At 62.4% G+C, this 16,052-nt stretch overlaps 1 protein-coding gene across 5 annotated transcripts; it reads left to right on the top strand.

The window, feature by feature from the left end:
• The first annotated feature begins 2,160 nt into the window (after positions 1-2,160).
• LOC115639401 (palmitoyltransferase ZDHHC3-like) lies at positions 2,161-14,502 on the top strand. 5 transcript variants are annotated; one of them, XM_030542103.1, is made up of 9 exons: positions 2,161-2,298; positions 4,369-4,457; positions 6,624-6,697; positions 8,183-8,295; positions 9,169-9,230; positions 10,306-10,426; positions 10,907-10,979; positions 11,512-11,641; positions 12,022-14,502. In XM_030542103.1, exons 1-9 carry the CDS (start codon positions 2,162-2,164, stop codon positions 12,111-12,113), a joined length of 891 nt encoding a protein of 296 aa, XP_030397963.1. In that variant the 5' UTR covers position 2,161; the 3' UTR covers positions 12,114-14,502. The 5 variants fall into 5 exon arrangements, with proteins under 5 accessions (XP_030397963.1, XP_030397964.1, XP_030397967.1 ...); XM_030542106.1 differs by having other exon boundaries at positions 2,217-2,294; XM_030542105.1 differs by lacking the exon at positions 2,161-2,298 and adding an exon at positions 3,499-3,534.
• Positions 14,503-16,052: the final 1,550 nt, after the last annotated feature.

The following is a 16,052-nucleotide window of genomic DNA, read 5'->3' as shown; positions in this document are numbered from 1 at the left end:
CACCCTCCAGCTCTGACCCTCCCCCTGTGCTCCCATCCCCAGACCCCCCGCCTGGGGTAAGTGGGACCCCATCTCCCCCCCCCAGGCCCCCACTCTCCAGCTCTGACCCTCCCCCCGTGCTCCCATCCCCGGACCCCCTGCCTGGAGTAACTGGGACCCCAACTCCTCTCCCAGGTCCCCACCCTCCAGCTCTGACCCTCCCCCCGTGCTCCCATCCCCGGACCCCCAGCCTGGGGTAACTGGGACCCCATCTCCCCCCCAGGCCCTCACCCTCCAGCTCTGACCCTCCCCCCGTGCTCCCATCCCCGGACCCCCCGCCTGGGGTAACTGTCACCCCATCTCCTCCCCCAGGCCCTCACCCTCCAGCTCTGACCCTCCCCCCGTGCTCCCATCCCCGGACCCCCCGCCTGGGGTAACTGGGACACCATCTCCCCCCCAGGCCCCCACCCTCCAGCTCTGACCCTCCCCCCGTGCTCCCATCCCCGGACCCCCCGCCTGGGGTAACTGGGACCCCATCTCCTCCCCTTGGCCCTCACCCTCCAGCTCTGACCCTCCCCCCGTGCTCCCATCCCCGGACCCCCCGCCTGGGGTAACTGTCACCCCATCTCCCCCCCAGGCCCTCACCCTCCAGCTCTGACCTTTCCCCCGTGCTCCCATCCCCGGACCCCCCGCCTGGGGTAACTGGGACACCATCTCCCCCCCCCAGGTCCCCATCCTCCAGCTCTGACCCTCCCCCCGTGCTCCCATCCCCGGACCTCCCGCCTGGGGTAACTGGGACCCCATCTCCCCCCCAGGCCCCCACCCTCCAGCTCTGACCTTTCCCCCGTGCTCCCATCCCCAGACCCCCTGCCTGGGGTAACTGTCACCCCATCTCCCCCCCCAGGCCCCCACCCTCCAGCTCTAACCCTCCCCCCGTGCTTCCATCCCCGGACCCCCCGCCTGGGGTAACTGGGACACCATCTCCTCCCCCCCGAGGTCCCCACCCTCCAGCTCTGACCCTCCCCCCGTGCTCCCATCCCCGGACCCCCCGCCTGGGGTAACTGTCACCCCATCTCCTCCCCCAGGTCCCCACCCTCCAGCTCTGACCCTCCCCCCGTGCTCCCATCCCCGGACCCCCCGCCTGGGGTAACTGTCACCCCATCTCCCCCCCAGGCCCCCACCCTCCAGCTCTGACCCTCCCCCCGTGCTCCCATCCCCGGACCCCCCGCCTGGGGTAACTGTCACCCCATCTCCTCCCCCAGGCCCCCACCCTCCAGCTCTGACCCCCCCCCCCGTGCTCCCATCCCCGGACCCCCCGCCTGGGGTAACTGTCACCCCATCTCCTCCCCCAGGCCCCCACCCTCCAGCTCTGACCCTCCCCCCGTGCTCCCATCCCCGGACCCCCCGCCTGGGGTAACTGGGACCCCATCTCCCCCCCAGGCCCCCACCCTCCAGCTCTGACCCTCCCCCCGTGCTCCCATCCCCGGACCCCCCGCCTGGGGTAACTGGGACCCCATCTCCTCCCCCAGGCCCTCACCCTCCAGCTCTGACCCTCCCCCCGTGCTCCCATCCCCGGACCCCCCGCCTGGGGTAACTGTCACCCCATCTCCTCCCCCAGGCCCCCACCCTCCAGCTCTGACCCCCCCGTGCTCCCATCCCCGGACCCCCCGCCTGGGGTAACTGGGACCCCATCTCCTCCCCCAGGCCCTCACCCTCCAGCTCTGACCCTCCCCCCGTGCTCCCATCCCCGGACCCCCCGCCTGGGGTAACTGTCACCCCATCTCCTCCCCCAGGCCCCCACCCTCCAGCTCTGACCCCCCCGTGCTCCCATCCCCAGACCCCCCGCCTGGGGTAACTGGGACCCCATCTCCTCCCCCAGGCCCCCACCCTCCAGCTCTGACCCTCCCCCCGTGCCCTTAACCCCTCCCCCCGTGCTCCCATCCCCAGACCCCCCGCCCCCTCTCGCTATCCCCCGGGCCGGGATCCAATTTCCACGTCTCCATGGAAACGGTACACAGGCAGCACCTCCTCTTCCGCGTCCCTGCCCCGCCCCCATGACGTCTACGAAGGCGTTGGCTGCGATTGGGCGAGAGGAAGGCAGGGGCGGCGCCTGGCCGTGCCCCGCCCCCAGCCCCAGCTGGCGGAGCCGCGGCTGCTGCTGCCCGGCCGCTGTGTCCGGGCCATGGGGGCGGCGGGGCCGGGCCGCTGCGGGCGGGACCCGTGCGGGGCGCTCTGCCTGCTGCTCACCTACCTGAGCGTGGGCTACGCCGACTACGTCATCCTCACCCACATCCTGCTGCAGCCGGGCTTCCGGGGCAGGTAGCGGGGCCCGGGCCGGGGCGGAGCCTGGCGCGGGGGCGGGGCCGGCAGCGCGGGGGCGGGGCCCAGTAGTGGGGGGCGGGACCAGAGTGGGGGAGGGGCAAGAGTTGGGGTAGGGCAGGATGGCAGTAGGGGTTTGGGTGGCAGTAGGGGTTTGGGGTGCCCCTCTGGAACATACCCCCCTTCCTATGCCTGTGGGGGTGGGTCAGTCCCGTGGAGCCCTGCTGTGGGGTGCTGGATCCATGAGATGCCCCCCTGCCAGGGGTCACTAGGCCCCCTCCCAGATATGGGGGGCTCCCCGGGTTCCCTGCACCTGGCCGCACTTCTCCCAGGCAGGGTGAGGGACAGAGGCGCTGCCAGAGCCAATCCCAGTTCTGTGGGCTGGTGTCTAGTGGACCAGGCGCGTCCCTGGGTCACAGATGGGGACTGAAGCGGAGAGATGGAAGTGACTCCCCGCAAGGTCACGTGGGACATCTGGCAGAGCCAGGGCTTGAATCCAGCTCCCCTGAGCACCAGCACCCCCCCATCCCTGAATCAGCATCATTCTGCATTCATTTCCCCGGCTAATGCTGTCCCTGCCATGCGTTTTCTCCCTCCATTGCCCCTGCAGGGTTCAGAACCACTACAGGCCAGGTACCCTAGTCTGGAACTGCCAGCTCCCTTCCTTCCCTCTTCAAACCCCCCCAAACTGGGTCGGCAACATGCAGCTGTCACTTCCGTGCCACTGCATGGTGCAGGAGCTTCCCCAGTCCTCACTCAGCTGTGTCTCAGGTGTTACTGGCCTCCAAGGGTTTAGGCATGTCACAGAAGAGCGTGCAGCCACCTTTGACTTTCCAGCAGCGGGGCCTGGGGTTGAGCTCTAATGCAGGCCGGGAGGGTGTCTCCCATGCAGGCCGTGTGGGCTAGATGCGCAGCCAGGGATTCACCAGACAACAGGGGAGGAATCTCTCGCTGCTCAGAACATGGCTCCCCTTCTAGTGTCTGCAAAAAGAACAGGAGTACTTGTGGCACCTTAGAGACTAACAAATTTATTTCAGCATGAGCTTTCGTGAGCTACAGCTCACTTCTTCGGATGCACAGAATGGAACACACAGACAGGAGATATTTATACATACAGAGAACATGAAAAGGTGGAAGTACGCATACCAACAGGAAGAGTCTAATCAATTGAGATGAGCTATCATCAGCAGGAGAAAAAAAAACTTTTGAAGTGATAATTAAGATGACCCATAGAAGGTGCGAGGAGAATTGAACATAGGGAAATAGATTTAATTAGTGTAATGACCCAACCATTCCCAGTCTCTGTTTAGGCCTGAGTTAATTGTATCTAATTTGCATATTAATTCGAGTTCAGTAGTCTCTTTTTGGAGTCTGTTTTTGAAGTTTTTTTGTTGCATAATTGCCACCTAAACCTTCTAGTGTCTGTTCCCCCTGCTTGGTAACGTGGCCTGGGGTGTGCGGTGCTGATTACAGCTCTAAGGCTGGGCTTAGTGTATGTGTAATGTGATCCCCTGCTGTTGTGCGGCATCCAGTGTGACCTGGCTGGAAGAGTTCCCTAGCAACTGGAATGGACAGGCCTGGGAGGTGCCAGCTGACCCATTTCTGCTAGGTTGTCTCCAGTTCTCAGGGAGCTGTGAGAAGGCTTTGCCTGTGCCAGCCCTCACCCCCTGGTGATTGCACAGGCTGATAAATCTGCCATTTTGGTTCCTCCATCTCTGCCAGTCCCCACCCCCACCCACCCAGGGTTTACACCCTTCTGTAGACTCTTCTCATGCCTCCAGCCCCTTCGCTGCCGTTCCCCAGACTCCTCTCTGCACGTAGCTCTTCTGCCCTGCCCTCCTGTGCAGATTTGGGAGCGCTTTCTGGATAACCTCGATTCGTTTCTGTGTATATTTAGCCTTTTTAACTTACTGCCACGGCAGCCAGAATAAAGGCCTCGCACACTGGCGTTGTGTGACCGCAGAAGCCAACGTTCCTAACGGAGTCTAAAATAGCCCTGCAGCCCCTGGGGAACCTGCAGCTGGGCTCGGTATCTGACAGGTTTGGTTCTCCTTGTTCCCTTTACGCCAGCCTCTGGTGTCCCTTCCATGCCGTGATGTTTAACCTCATTGTCCTTCTATTGCTGGCCTGTCACACACGAGCTGTCTTTGCTGATCCAGGTAAGCACCCACCCTCAGCTGTTCCTCTGCCCATGCTGGGGAGGCATCGGTGGCCTAGTGGCTCAGACAGAGAGCCGGGAAGTGAGAACTGAGGTCTCCCCGCTCCTGATGCTGACTTGCCGCACGGTCCCTGCCCCAGGCTGCGCCTTTCTCCAGAGGGTGGGAATGGAAATGATCCTTCCCCTGTTTGTAAAGGGCCCTGGGCTCTCTGGCTGAAACGCTTGATGGGACAGTCCTGCCTCTTCCTGCAGGGCCGTCTCTGTCTTCTCTCACTAGACCCGGATGTGTCCTGTGAGTCTAGCCGGGCTGGGCTGGCTTAGCAATGGGAGAGATGCATGATGATGACAGGCAGCTCCCGGCCGCCACTTGCATGGATAGTAGTGGGTAGGGGATGGTGAAGTTGGGATTATGTTCACTTACCTGTGTGCACCCGAGTCACTTGGGATGTCAGAGGGCTGCTTGATTCACTCTCTCTCTGAGACCCCGTAGGACCCAGATGGCAAGCAGCAGGTGGAAAGAACCAACGTTCAGCAGAAGAGGGGACTAGGGGCCAGGACTCCTGGGTTCTGTCCCTGGCCATAGGAGGGTAGTATGGTGTCATGGATGTACAGGGGGCTTGATGCCCTAGTCTTTACATTGTCTCCCTTGGGAGCGTTCCTGTTATTTGCTAGGCCCTGGGTTTAGCTTTATTCAAGGATGAGTAACGTGGCCCTTGACTCCAAGCCTGGGCCTCTGGGCTACAGCTCTCCTGTTTCTTACAGCGGCTTCCCAGCGAGTCCCGATGAGTTCAGACTCCTGTTAGTGCCTTTCGCCTTTCAGGGGTGAAGCAACCAGCAGGTGCCTTCAGTGACGCAGGACAGCCTGGTCATAGCAAGCAGCAGGTGTTAGCACCTGGAGTACAGGATTGAAGTGTGCAGGTTCAAATGGGAAAGCCACGCTTCAGTCAAAGTCCATCTCAGCAGTCATCTGCCCCTTTCCTGGAGCCTCTGAGTTTCCATTTCTGTGTCTTGGTCACTCTGTGGCCCTGTGTGTCAGTGTCCCTGTGCATGAGCCCAGTCTTTTGGCATCTCCTGTGTCTGTCCCCATCGCAGCCCCGCTGTGCTCACAGGTTACACTGCCTCAGATCTCACGTGGTAACCGTTACTGACCGGTCCCTGAGGCGCCCGTTTTCTCTGCAAGGCCCTCCCTGTGCATTGGGAACATCCACATCAACCCAGACCAGCCCCTTGCCTGTGTGACATCCAGACAGCCTTTCTTATTCCTCTGTCCCAGGGGAGAAATTAACCCCTTCAGCCCCAGTGGGGAGCCATACAAAATAAGTGGGGAAACTGAGTCATGCCGCTTGGTCATAAACGTACAACAAACATTCCCCCGTTTTACATCTCTGCTTTAGTTTTTGGAGTGGGAGCCTGGCAGACTCCAGGTTTCTGCTGCTGGCTTGCTGTGACCTGACACAGGTCCTGCCCTCTGTGCGGGCTGGGAGGCTAGGCTAGCATAACAGATGCATACGGGAGATTTGCTGCTTTTGCAGTGACCCCAGGCCTCTTGTCATAGGTGGAATGATGTGAACGTGTCAGTGCCATCCGGTAGCGAGTGGCATTTTGCACGGCTTTGGGGTAGTCTGGGGTAGCGTGATGTGTCCCTGGCACATGAGTCTGGAGCTAGACTGCCTGACTCAGCCCCCTCTTTGACAGGGAACCCTGGAGCCAGGTGACTGACGTGGGGTTGGACGTGGGGTTTGCTCTGGGACTATCTCCCGTGGTGAGGTGACACGCAGCCATCCCTGGGGAGGGGGAACTGGAATTCACCCACCTGCTGCTTGGCGTCCTGGTCCCTTCAAAGGCTCTGGAAATGGGGTGTGAACAGACCCTGTGTGCCTCGCCTAGCATCAGCCAGCTCTGGGCATATGCAGTAAGGGAAGAGCTGTGGCCGCTGGGCGCCTTCCCTCTCACATCCCTATGTACAATTCAACCCTGTGACAAGGCTGGTCCCCCTTGTTCCCATCTCTTTAGCTTCCCCCCAGCCCAGGCAATCGCTGAGCTGGCTCCAGGGTGACTCGGGGACTCGAGAGCCATGCATGCAGAGTGTGACGCGGTGCCGTGGCCCATCTGTGCCCTGCTCGCCGCGGGAGCCTCCTCATTGTCTCCTGTTCTGGTTCCTTCTCAGGCATGGTCCCACTGCCCGATACCGCCATCGACTTCTCTGACCTGCGCAGCAACACACCCCACAAGAGCGAGCGGGTGAGTGTTCATGGAGCTCGATGCACTAGCACAGGAGGGGGCAGGTCTAGCCGCTGCCGAGGATAGTGAATCCAGGAGCTTAGGTGTGTGGATCAGCGTAGTAGCATTGGGATGGGATTAAAGTGACACGGCTGCTGGACCTCATGCAGCTGGCATAACCTGTCCAGCTGGTGTGAGGGGCTCCGGGAGAGACGTCCTCTGGGACAAGCTGTGCAGCTGGATTGGCTCAGGGAATTATGGGTGGAGGGTTACTCTGGGCTCTGGAGACAGCCTGTTGGCCTGTGCTGCAACGGCAGTTCTGCTCTCAAATGACCCCGTCTCTCCCTGTGGCTGGAAACAGTCTGAGCCTGGGGTAGCAGGAGACTCGCCCTATATGTTCAGCTGCCCCTAAGCACCTCGGCAGCTGGTCACCCCCCAGGCAAGGCGAAGATGCTGAGCTGGCACGTGGCCAGGTTACAGCCTAGGAATGGCAGAATCCTGGCCTGACTGCCTGCCCCCCAGCCCCGTGTGCTGGCTGGCAGCCAAGCCCCCCTCCCCATGCAGTGGCTGAGCCACAAGGGTTGCTCCCTGCTGGCTTAGCCAGTGCAGGAGTCAGTCCCAAACCTTCCAGCAGACCCAGCGTTCCCTTTGCAGCGGCGCCAGCTCTGGCTGGCTGTGGAGAACCCCCCAGGCTGATGCAGCTGTTCTGGGAAGTGGAGCTCCGTGTCTCGTTGGGGGAGATGGCAGGGGAGCGTGTAGACTTGCAAATGCCGGGGCTGGGCATGCAGCGATCCCAGTAACTCTGCCAACAGCCCTTGCTGCGCGTGAGCCCAAAACTCCCCAGTGGAGAGACTTGCCTGGGGAGGGCTCTGGGATGCTGCTAATGGTCAGTTCTCTGCCGAGCTGGGACTGGTCCCTAAGTCCCAGCCCCAGGGCTTTAGCTTGTCCAGCCCTGAGCATCTCAGGGGCCTCTCCTATGTTCCTCTCCAGGCTGTGTGGCCCTGGTGCTGTATATCCTCTGTTACCCTGTCCAGAGGTGCCCCCTAGTGGCAAAATCCCTGGGGTATTTCTAGTCTATGTGGACCTGCGTGGGGAGGGAGCCAGACTTGATCTTTTACTTTTATATGTAAACTCCAAGGGCTTCTGGAAGTGCTGGGGCTGTCTAGGCTCCCTCCCCTCCCCAGCTCCACCTGTCACTGTCTGTCCCATGTAGGGTGACCAGATGTCCTGATTTTATAGGGACAGTCCCGATTTTTGGGTCTTTTTCTTATAGAGGCTCCTATTACCCCCCACCCCCGTCCCAATTTTTCACACTTGCTGTCTGGTCACCCTAGTCCCATGGCTCTTGCTGCTCCAGTGCTAGGCTTCCTAGATGCTCTGACGCCGCGCGCTGCTGGCCCGCCTGTCCTCCCAGCCCCCTGCATTACCTCTGCCAGTGCCTGCTCCGGCGGGTCTCCAGGATCCCAGGGAGGGCTGCAGCTAAGAGTTCTCTTCCCTGCTCCCCAGAGCAATGAGGACTGGACGGTGTGTAACCGCTGTGAGACGTACCGCCCGCCGCGGGCACACCACTGCCGCATCTGCCATCGCTGCATCCGCCGCATGGATCACCACTGCCCCTGGTGAGGCGCCCGCAGTTTGAGCTGGGGGCCTGGTAACAGCTCAGGCCCATGAGAGCTGCACGGAAGAGAGGGGGGCACGTGCGGAGACCCTGGCTCCCCCCGTGGACTCTGCCATGGCTGTTGGGCTTGTCGCTGCAGAGTCAACCTGCACAACCGTGGTCTGTGCAGTGCAGCCCCCTTCACGCTGTGTGTGCGCAGACACCCCCCGGTGCGTGTCCCGTGTGTGCCAGGCACACGCAGTGCCCTGCACTGCTGGAGCTGCAGGACTTCCTTCCTCCCCCTTCCCTGCCCCCTGGATGAGGTGTCCCCTGTGCTGGGGGCGTGCGCAGGCCCTCGCAGATGGAAGCAGAGCTCTGGGATCTCTCCAGGGATGCGCTGTTCTGGAGGGGTCTGCGAATCTCAGTTCTGTCTCCAGTGCTATGGCACCTGCCAGAGTCCTCTGGCCACATCAGCTGAGCTGGAGAGGGCTGAGCGCCACCGCGAGGCGCTGGGGACATGATGGGGGAGGCAGTGCCTCCGGGTAGCACTAGAGGCCTGCTGCTGCTGGAAGAGCACTCGGGCTTGTTCCAAATCCCTGAGTGCCCTTTGGGAGAAGGGTGTTAACCCCAAAGTCCCGGTTCAGCTCAGTGGATGTCCCTGAACTTTTGGCGGGTGTGGGATTCTCCATTGCCTGCCCTGAGCTGCTGTCTCCCCAGAAAGGGCTGCGTGTCCCTGGCAGGTGGAACTGACCCTCCAACGGGGCTTCGCTTTGCTGTCCTTGGGTGCAGGTGCTGGGGAGGGTGAGGGACGGGGCACCTGGTGTCTGACGCCAGCCATTGCTGGTGGTGTCGAGTCGCTCTGCTGACCCCGTCCAGACCTGTGCTCTCTCTGTAGGATCAACAACTGCGTTGGCGAGTTAAACCAGAAATACTTCATCCAGTTCCTCTTCTACACTGGTACGTGGCTGCCGAGTGGGGGAGCTGCCCACAGGGAGCTCTGGTGCGGGCGTGGTGATGCAGCAGTAGGTGGTGCTGCAGCTCACAGCACCAGCATGGAGCTGTGCCCTCCCCTGCTGCGTGCGGCCGTCCTGCCAGCCCCCTGCCCTTCTGCTGTCCCTCACTAGGGGGAGCTCTGGTCCCACAGCCCTGCGCGCAGGCAGCTGGCCAGCTGGAGAGGGTGTCTCCCTGGCGCCTCCTAGGGCCCTTCCGCAGCAATGGCCAAGGGGAGCCTGGGCAGGAGGACCCAGGAAGCCCAGCTACATGCACCAGCTACCTGCATAGCCCCTTCTCCACTCCCTGCCTGCCAGTCCTGCCCCCCTCTGCTCTGCTCCCTACGGGACCCCCAACCCCTGCCCCCTCTGCGCTGCTCCCTACAAGACCGCCAACCCCTGCCCCACTCTGCTCTGCTCCCTGTGTGACCCCCGTCCCATAGCCACCGTGTGCCCTCCTCTGCTCTGCTCCCTCTGGGACTCCCCAGCCCCATAGCCACTGCCTGCCTCCGCTCTGCTCTGCTCCCTGCCTGCCAGCCCCTGGCCCTCTCTGCTTCGCTCCCTGGGGGACCCCCCAGCCCCATAGTCACTGCCTGCCCCCCTTTGCTCTGCTCCCTGTGGGACCCCCCTGCCCCATAGTTACCACCTGCCCCGCTCCCTGCTCCCCCTTGATGTCTCCATGTGTAGAAGCTGAAAGGACCCTGGGAGAGAGGGGGCCAGGACTGGGAAGGGTGGTGGTGGGGAATTTGGCTGTCCCACCCAGGGGTGAGCGTGAAGGTAGGGTGATCAGTAGTCAAGCAGTTAATGGTGGGTGGCTAGGCCCTGGGCAGCCCTCGCAGGGCAGGTCGGGTGAGATCAAATGGCGTTAACTAGGGCTGTGACTCCAGAACTCTGCTTTGCAGCAGCTGGCACCTGCCCTTTTCCCAGGGCTGCCTCCTGGCCAGGCTCTCTGGTCTTAGCCCGGGTGGGGGATTTTGAGCCCAGTCCAAGGCTGGTCCAGGGTGCTCGTCTCTGGCCTGCGCTGACCTGTGGCTCTGTCTCAGGGCTGGCTAGTCTCTATGCCATGGGGCTGGTGTTAACCACATGGCTGTGGCCGGTCGACAGGAGCTTCCCCGGGAAGATGGAAGGTGTGGCTGGAGGCATCTCTAACAACCACGTCCAGATGTAAGTGTGCAGGGGTCACATCCAGATTCCCCCCTTCCCTGGCTGCTGGGTGCAGGCAGATCCCAGCAAGGGGAGGAGAGGTCCTAGAGGCAGGACACCTGGGTTCCATTTCAGCCCTGCTCCCTGTGGGTGACGCTGAGCTTCTGCCCCATAGAGCTGTGGGGGAGGGAGTGGCCCCGAGTCCCTCTATGAGGTGCTAGAGGAGCAGGGTGTTGTACCAAGCCCATAGCCAGCTGAAGGTTCAGGCTGTCACTGCGGCGTGTCAGGGCCCTCTGGGACTCTGCAGCTACAGGGTGTCTCTGTCTCCTGCCCCCAGAGCCTCTTTCCCAATGTGGAGGTCAACTCTCCAGTGGGTGTCATCAGTACCGGGCCTATGACACACCAGTGGGTGGTTCTAGGCCAGAATCCTCAGTAGCAAGGCCTGAGCCTGCCCTTGGGAACTCCTGAGCAAGCTGAACCTGACCGCTCCCTTCCTCCCAGGGCTCACTGCATCGTCCTGCTGGTGGAGTCCATCCTCTTCGGGGTATTCGTCACCGTCATCTTCTATGACCAGGTTAGTCTTCAAGGGACACCACACCAGGCGGCTTCACGCCTCGTCCCCCACAGCAGCCCCTGCTGGGAGAGGCCAGGGCTGGAGTAGCTGGGAGCTCCCCCCACAGCCAGTGCCCCTGCCCCACTCCCTACAGCACCCCCTGCTGGTAGATTCTAGCCCTGGAGTAGCTGAGAGCTCCCCACAGCTAGCACCCCACCTCACTCTATACAGCGTCCCCTGCTGGGAGAGGCCAGGACTGGAGTAGCTGGGAGCTCCCCCCACAGCCAGTGCCCCTGCCCCACTCCCTACAGCACCCCCTGCTGGTAGATTCTAGCCCTGGAGTAGCTGAGAGCTCCCCACAGCTAGCACCCCACCTCACTCTATACAGCGTCCCCTGCTGGGAGAGGGCAGGGCTGGAGTAGCCGGGAGCTCCCCCCACAGCCAGCGCCCCTGCCCTACCTCCCACAGCGCCCCCTGTTGAATGAGGAGTGTAGCTGTAAATCCATGCACCTCTCTCCCTGGCAGTGCGTCAGGCTCCCCTCTTGTTTCTCAGGTGGTCTCTATCATCACGGATGAGACTCTGATCGAGCAGCTGCGGAACCGGCTGCTGAAGGAGGCACGCCGGGAGGTGGCACACACCCGGAAGCCGAAGATCGCGCTGCTGCGGGAGGTGTTTGGACGGGGTACGTGACCGGGGCAGGTAGAGAGTGGGCTGGGGCCCCTGTGGGGGGGCAGTTACTGGGCTGCCCTGAGGGCTCGTATTTCCTGGGGAATTTAGACTGGTGTGAGCCAAGGTGTGACCATAACCTAGATCCCAGGCTGATCCCCCACCAGGACAGTTGTACCTGAATTAGCGACCCTAGGGGTGACACCAGGGTAATTACACCCAAACAGCCTGTGTGGGCCAGGGCAGGGCCGGGGGCTGAGCCTGTCTGGGCCAGGCCGTGCCTGGTGAGGCCAGGACCCAAGGCTGAGCCTGTCTGGGCCAGGCCATGCTGTGATGCCCCATGGATCCCCGGCCACACTGACCTCCCCTCTCCTACTCTTTCCTCTTCTCTTCCAGGCTTTGTGATCTGCTGGTTTTTCCCATGTAACTGCAGCCCCCCATCAGGCGGGGCCCCTGCCTACAGCTACCTGCCCAACTATGATGTGTGACCTCCATGGCACCTCTGCAGACGCTGCCTCTCCAGCCTCTGGGAGGGGACTTGTACTACCAGTGGCTTTGCAGAACTTGCCACCAAACAGCTCGTTTGGGCCTGCCCACCTGCTCCCTGGTGGCAGCCTGGGGCCAGGGTGTGGCTGCAGCGCCCAGCCCTGCGACTCCTCCTGGGACATGGTGCTCCCACGAAGCTGAGATCCTGAGCTGTGGAGGGGCACTCTCCAGCCCCCTGCACCAGACTCCCTGCAGCGCCTGGCTGCCCAGCGGGTCCCGGCGCCCAGGGCATGGGGAGCAGTCACTTAGGTAGGGTGGGCCCCGTGCATGACGTTTCTCCTGGATCAATGTTAGTGCGAGGGGGGCTGCCCCCCGAGGCTGCAGTCTGACATCCCCCTCTTGCCACAACTGCATCTGGATCCTAGCTCCCTCCCTGGAGCTGGGCACTCTGCCCCCGGCTGCCAGCACCTCGCTGCCCGGGGATGGAGCCAGTTGTTTTCTGCTCCTGGCCAGGGAGGGATGGCACCACTTGTACATAGCCTGTGCGGCATTACCAGTGCGTTCGGCTCTGGGCGCCTGCTCTGTGTGTGTGTCTGTCTGTCTGTCTGCGCTAGCTGGAGTCACTTGAGCTCCTGTTCTTGGTCCTGGCAGCAGCCTCTGCTGACTTGGAGCCCCTCCACGCCGTCCCCAGGGGGTGGCCCGCTCCATGTTGTGGGAGAGCGGGAGAGGGTGCTGGCACCCCTCACTGGTGGTCCCCTCCAGCCCAGCAGGCAGTGTTACTATTTATTAGGTGTATTACGGTAGCATCTGGGAGCCCCAACTGGACCCCTGGTGCCAGAGTCTGTACAAACACAGAACAGAATGATGGCCTCTGCCCCATGGAGCTCGCAGTCTGAGACAGAAGCTGGTGTGACAGGTGGAGGAGGCAGCAGCTAGAGCACTGGACTGGGAGAGCTTAGGTAGGTCACGTCCCCCTTTGGTGCCTCAGTTTCCTCATCTGTAAAATGGGCGTAATGATAGCTCCTCCCATTGTAAAGCACGTGGCGATCTGCTGATGAGAATTGCTAGACAAAAGCTAGGTGGTGTGATGAGGACTGAGGCTGGGCAGTGGGACCAGCAGTGCTCTCCGCACACCAGCAACATAACCCAAGTGTTTTCTGCAGGCATCACCCCGAAGGGGGTTTGAAGGAGAATGAAGAGGGTGTGGATGTGTATGGGAAGCTCCTCCTCCTCCCCCCAAGCAGGAGGGGCAGCCTAGGGAATGCACCAAGGGGCTTGCTTGAAAATGGAGCAAGTGGGCGCTAGAGGCTGGCAGCATGGGCTGATGAGAGGCGGGAGTGACTCCATAGCGTATGGGAATCGTCCGGTGGGTGGGAACAGGCTGGGAAGGGAAGACGAAGAAGGGGGTGCCAGGGAAGGTGCCCAGCGCAGCGACGTGAATCCTGTCGAGGGAGCTGGCATTGCCGTTCCCCAGAGGACGTTTGTGTTGTATTGACTGGGCCTGGCCCCCTCCCCTGGGGCTGCCTAGGGCAAGCGAGAGCGGGGTTCTTGGCTGCGGGATGCCATGGAGCAAGTGGGGAGCCAGCCACACGCCCAGAGGATCTATGCTGTGTGGCAGGACCCTGGAGCCACCTCCCCGCTTCCTGGCCGCCAAAGCGGTTCCTGGCTGACTGTGCCAGGGGTGCCAGAGTCTCTGCTGACTGCATGCTGCCCTGTGTGTTTGCCTCAGTATCCTGTGTGTGAGGCCTCCAGCACGGCTACTGCGTCCCAAGGGCCTGGCCTCCCCTCTTCCTGCAGGTCTCTTTGGCCCTGGTGTGTGGCATACAGGGGTGCCAGGGAGTGGGTGCCCTGCTGCCCTGGCAATTGCTGGGGGCTGCTGCTGCCGCCTTCGAGTGGCGGCTCTGCCCATGGCCCTGTGGGTGGTGAGGTTTTCCCAGGGGCTGCTCGTCTTCCCTGATGCCTCGGTTTCCACTCCGGGCTTCCCTGCCCAGTGGCACAGGCTGGGCCAGGGCAGGGGGCTAGGTCCCTGATGAGGGAAGGAAGGTCCCTGGCAAGATGTGGGCAAGCCAGCCTGGCACTCAGGTGAGGTCAGGGCCTGTGGTGAAGCCTTGCCCAACTCCTGGCTGCTCCCCCAGGCTGGCCTGGCTTTCCCCAGAGCCTACCTCTTGGTGGGGTGCTGGTGACTCCTCTGGCCCTGAGTGCCAGGAACTCTGGGCTGGGTGCACTTGGGCACCATTGCCGGGGGCTTAGTATGCGGTAATCTGCGCTGGTGTAACCAGCCAGCCCCCTTGTTCCCTCAGCCTGGTGCATGTTACTGGGACGCTGCCGGGTTCTGACAGCCCTTTCTGACTCCTGCAAGCTGTGAATAAACCTTGCCTGGGAACTGCTTGATATGGCTGTGACTCTCTGCTTTGTGTAGTGACTGGGAATGGGCTGCCCGTGTGCTTGGTGCTGTACATCCCTGGAACTCAGTCCTGCCCCCTGGTACCTTGCCCTGCCTGGGCTGCCCGTGTGCTCGGTGCTGTATGTCCCTGAACTTGGCCCTGTCCCCTGGTGCCTTGCCTTGTCTTTTCTGCCTGTGTGCTCGGTGCTGTGTCCCCCTGAACGTGGCCCTGTCCCCTGGTGCCTCTCCCTGCCTGGGCTGCCTGTGTGCTCGGTGCTGTGCGTCCCTGAACCTGGCCCTGTCCCCTGGTGCCTCTCCCTGCCTGGGCTGCCCATGTGCTCGGTGCTGTATGTCCCTGAACGTGGCCCTGTCCCCTGGTGCCTCTCCCTGCCTCGGCTGCCTGTGTGCTCGGTGCTGTGCGTCCCTGAACCTGGCCCCTTCATTCCCTCTGCTAGGTGTGTTGATCACTCCAATATGCCAGCTACAGCGCTTAGGCCCTCAGGCCCCACCCAGGGAACCCCCTGCCAGGCGCTGGAGGTGGGAGGATGGCAGCGCATCTCCCTGTGTGCCTGGGATTCTGCCCCAGCAGCCTGTACTCCCCGGGCCTGGGCTGGGCTTCGAGGACCCTAGCCCTGTGTGTGCCTAGCCTTGGCGAGGAGGGGCTGTAATCAGTGTCTCCAGCACCCCTGCCTCCTGCTCGCACCTGGCAAAGGGTCCAGCTGGGGACCTGGCCTCTGCCTGTATTGTGGGGCCCGGGCTGGGCTGGGAGCTGCCCCCTCCCCTAGTACATCTCCAAGGGGTGCAGGGACCTCCCCAGGGACACCCAGCGTGGGTGACTGCGTGGGCAGCAGAAGCCTGGGGTCACCTGGGGCCAGGTGAGCTGTGTCCCAGCTGGGATCCCCAGGCGGTACTGCTGAGAGCTGTATCCTGCCAGGGGGAGAGCAGGCTGTTTGCTGCTGTCCATGGGAGTGTCCCCCAAAGGCGCCTGTGTCCCTATTGCAGCATTGCCCCCCTCTGCTGACCCCCATAGGGGACTGGGATGGGGCTGTGACCCTCCCCCCCAGCCCTGGTGCATGTGTGGTGGTGGTGGGCTCCCTCTAAATCCAGTGGGGCCCAGAGGGGAGACACCCTGCCCCCCACTGCAGCTGAGCTGCCTTTAGTGCTGCAAGCCCAGCAGCTCCCGCGTCAGCCCCAGCTCTGTGCAGCCAGCAGGAACCAGCACCACGTGCCCAGCAATGCAGGCCACTGCCCATGCCTGCTTCCCCCTCCCCGGGGAGGGCAGTGCCTGGCCTCAGCAGGAGGAACTACTCCTGCCCGCTGGCCCCGGGCTCCCTCCAGGGCCGAGTGCTGGGTCTCGTCCTGGCCACGAATATGAGAGCTGCCCTGTGGGCCTGATCCTGCTGAGCCAGCCCCCTGAGCTTTAGTGTGTGCACTTGGCACTGGGTGGGGGGGGAGGGGCGCTAGACAAGCCCTCTTCTTCTGCAGCTTTCCCCTGAGCGCCCACAAGCTGGTCATAAGGAGGATGGGGTGTGGGGGCAGAGCAGCTGTGGAGGGGTCC

Source organism: Gopherus evgoodei, chromosome 24 (genome assembly GCF_007399415.2).
Source record: "Gopherus evgoodei ecotype Sinaloan lineage chromosome 24, rGopEvg1_v1.p, whole genome shotgun sequence".
Lineage (NCBI taxonomy): Eukaryota > Metazoa > Chordata > Testudines > Testudinidae > Gopherus > Gopherus evgoodei.
The sequence above is the reverse complement of the archived record's forward strand: the minus strand, read 5'-3'. Positions and strand labels throughout refer to the sequence as shown.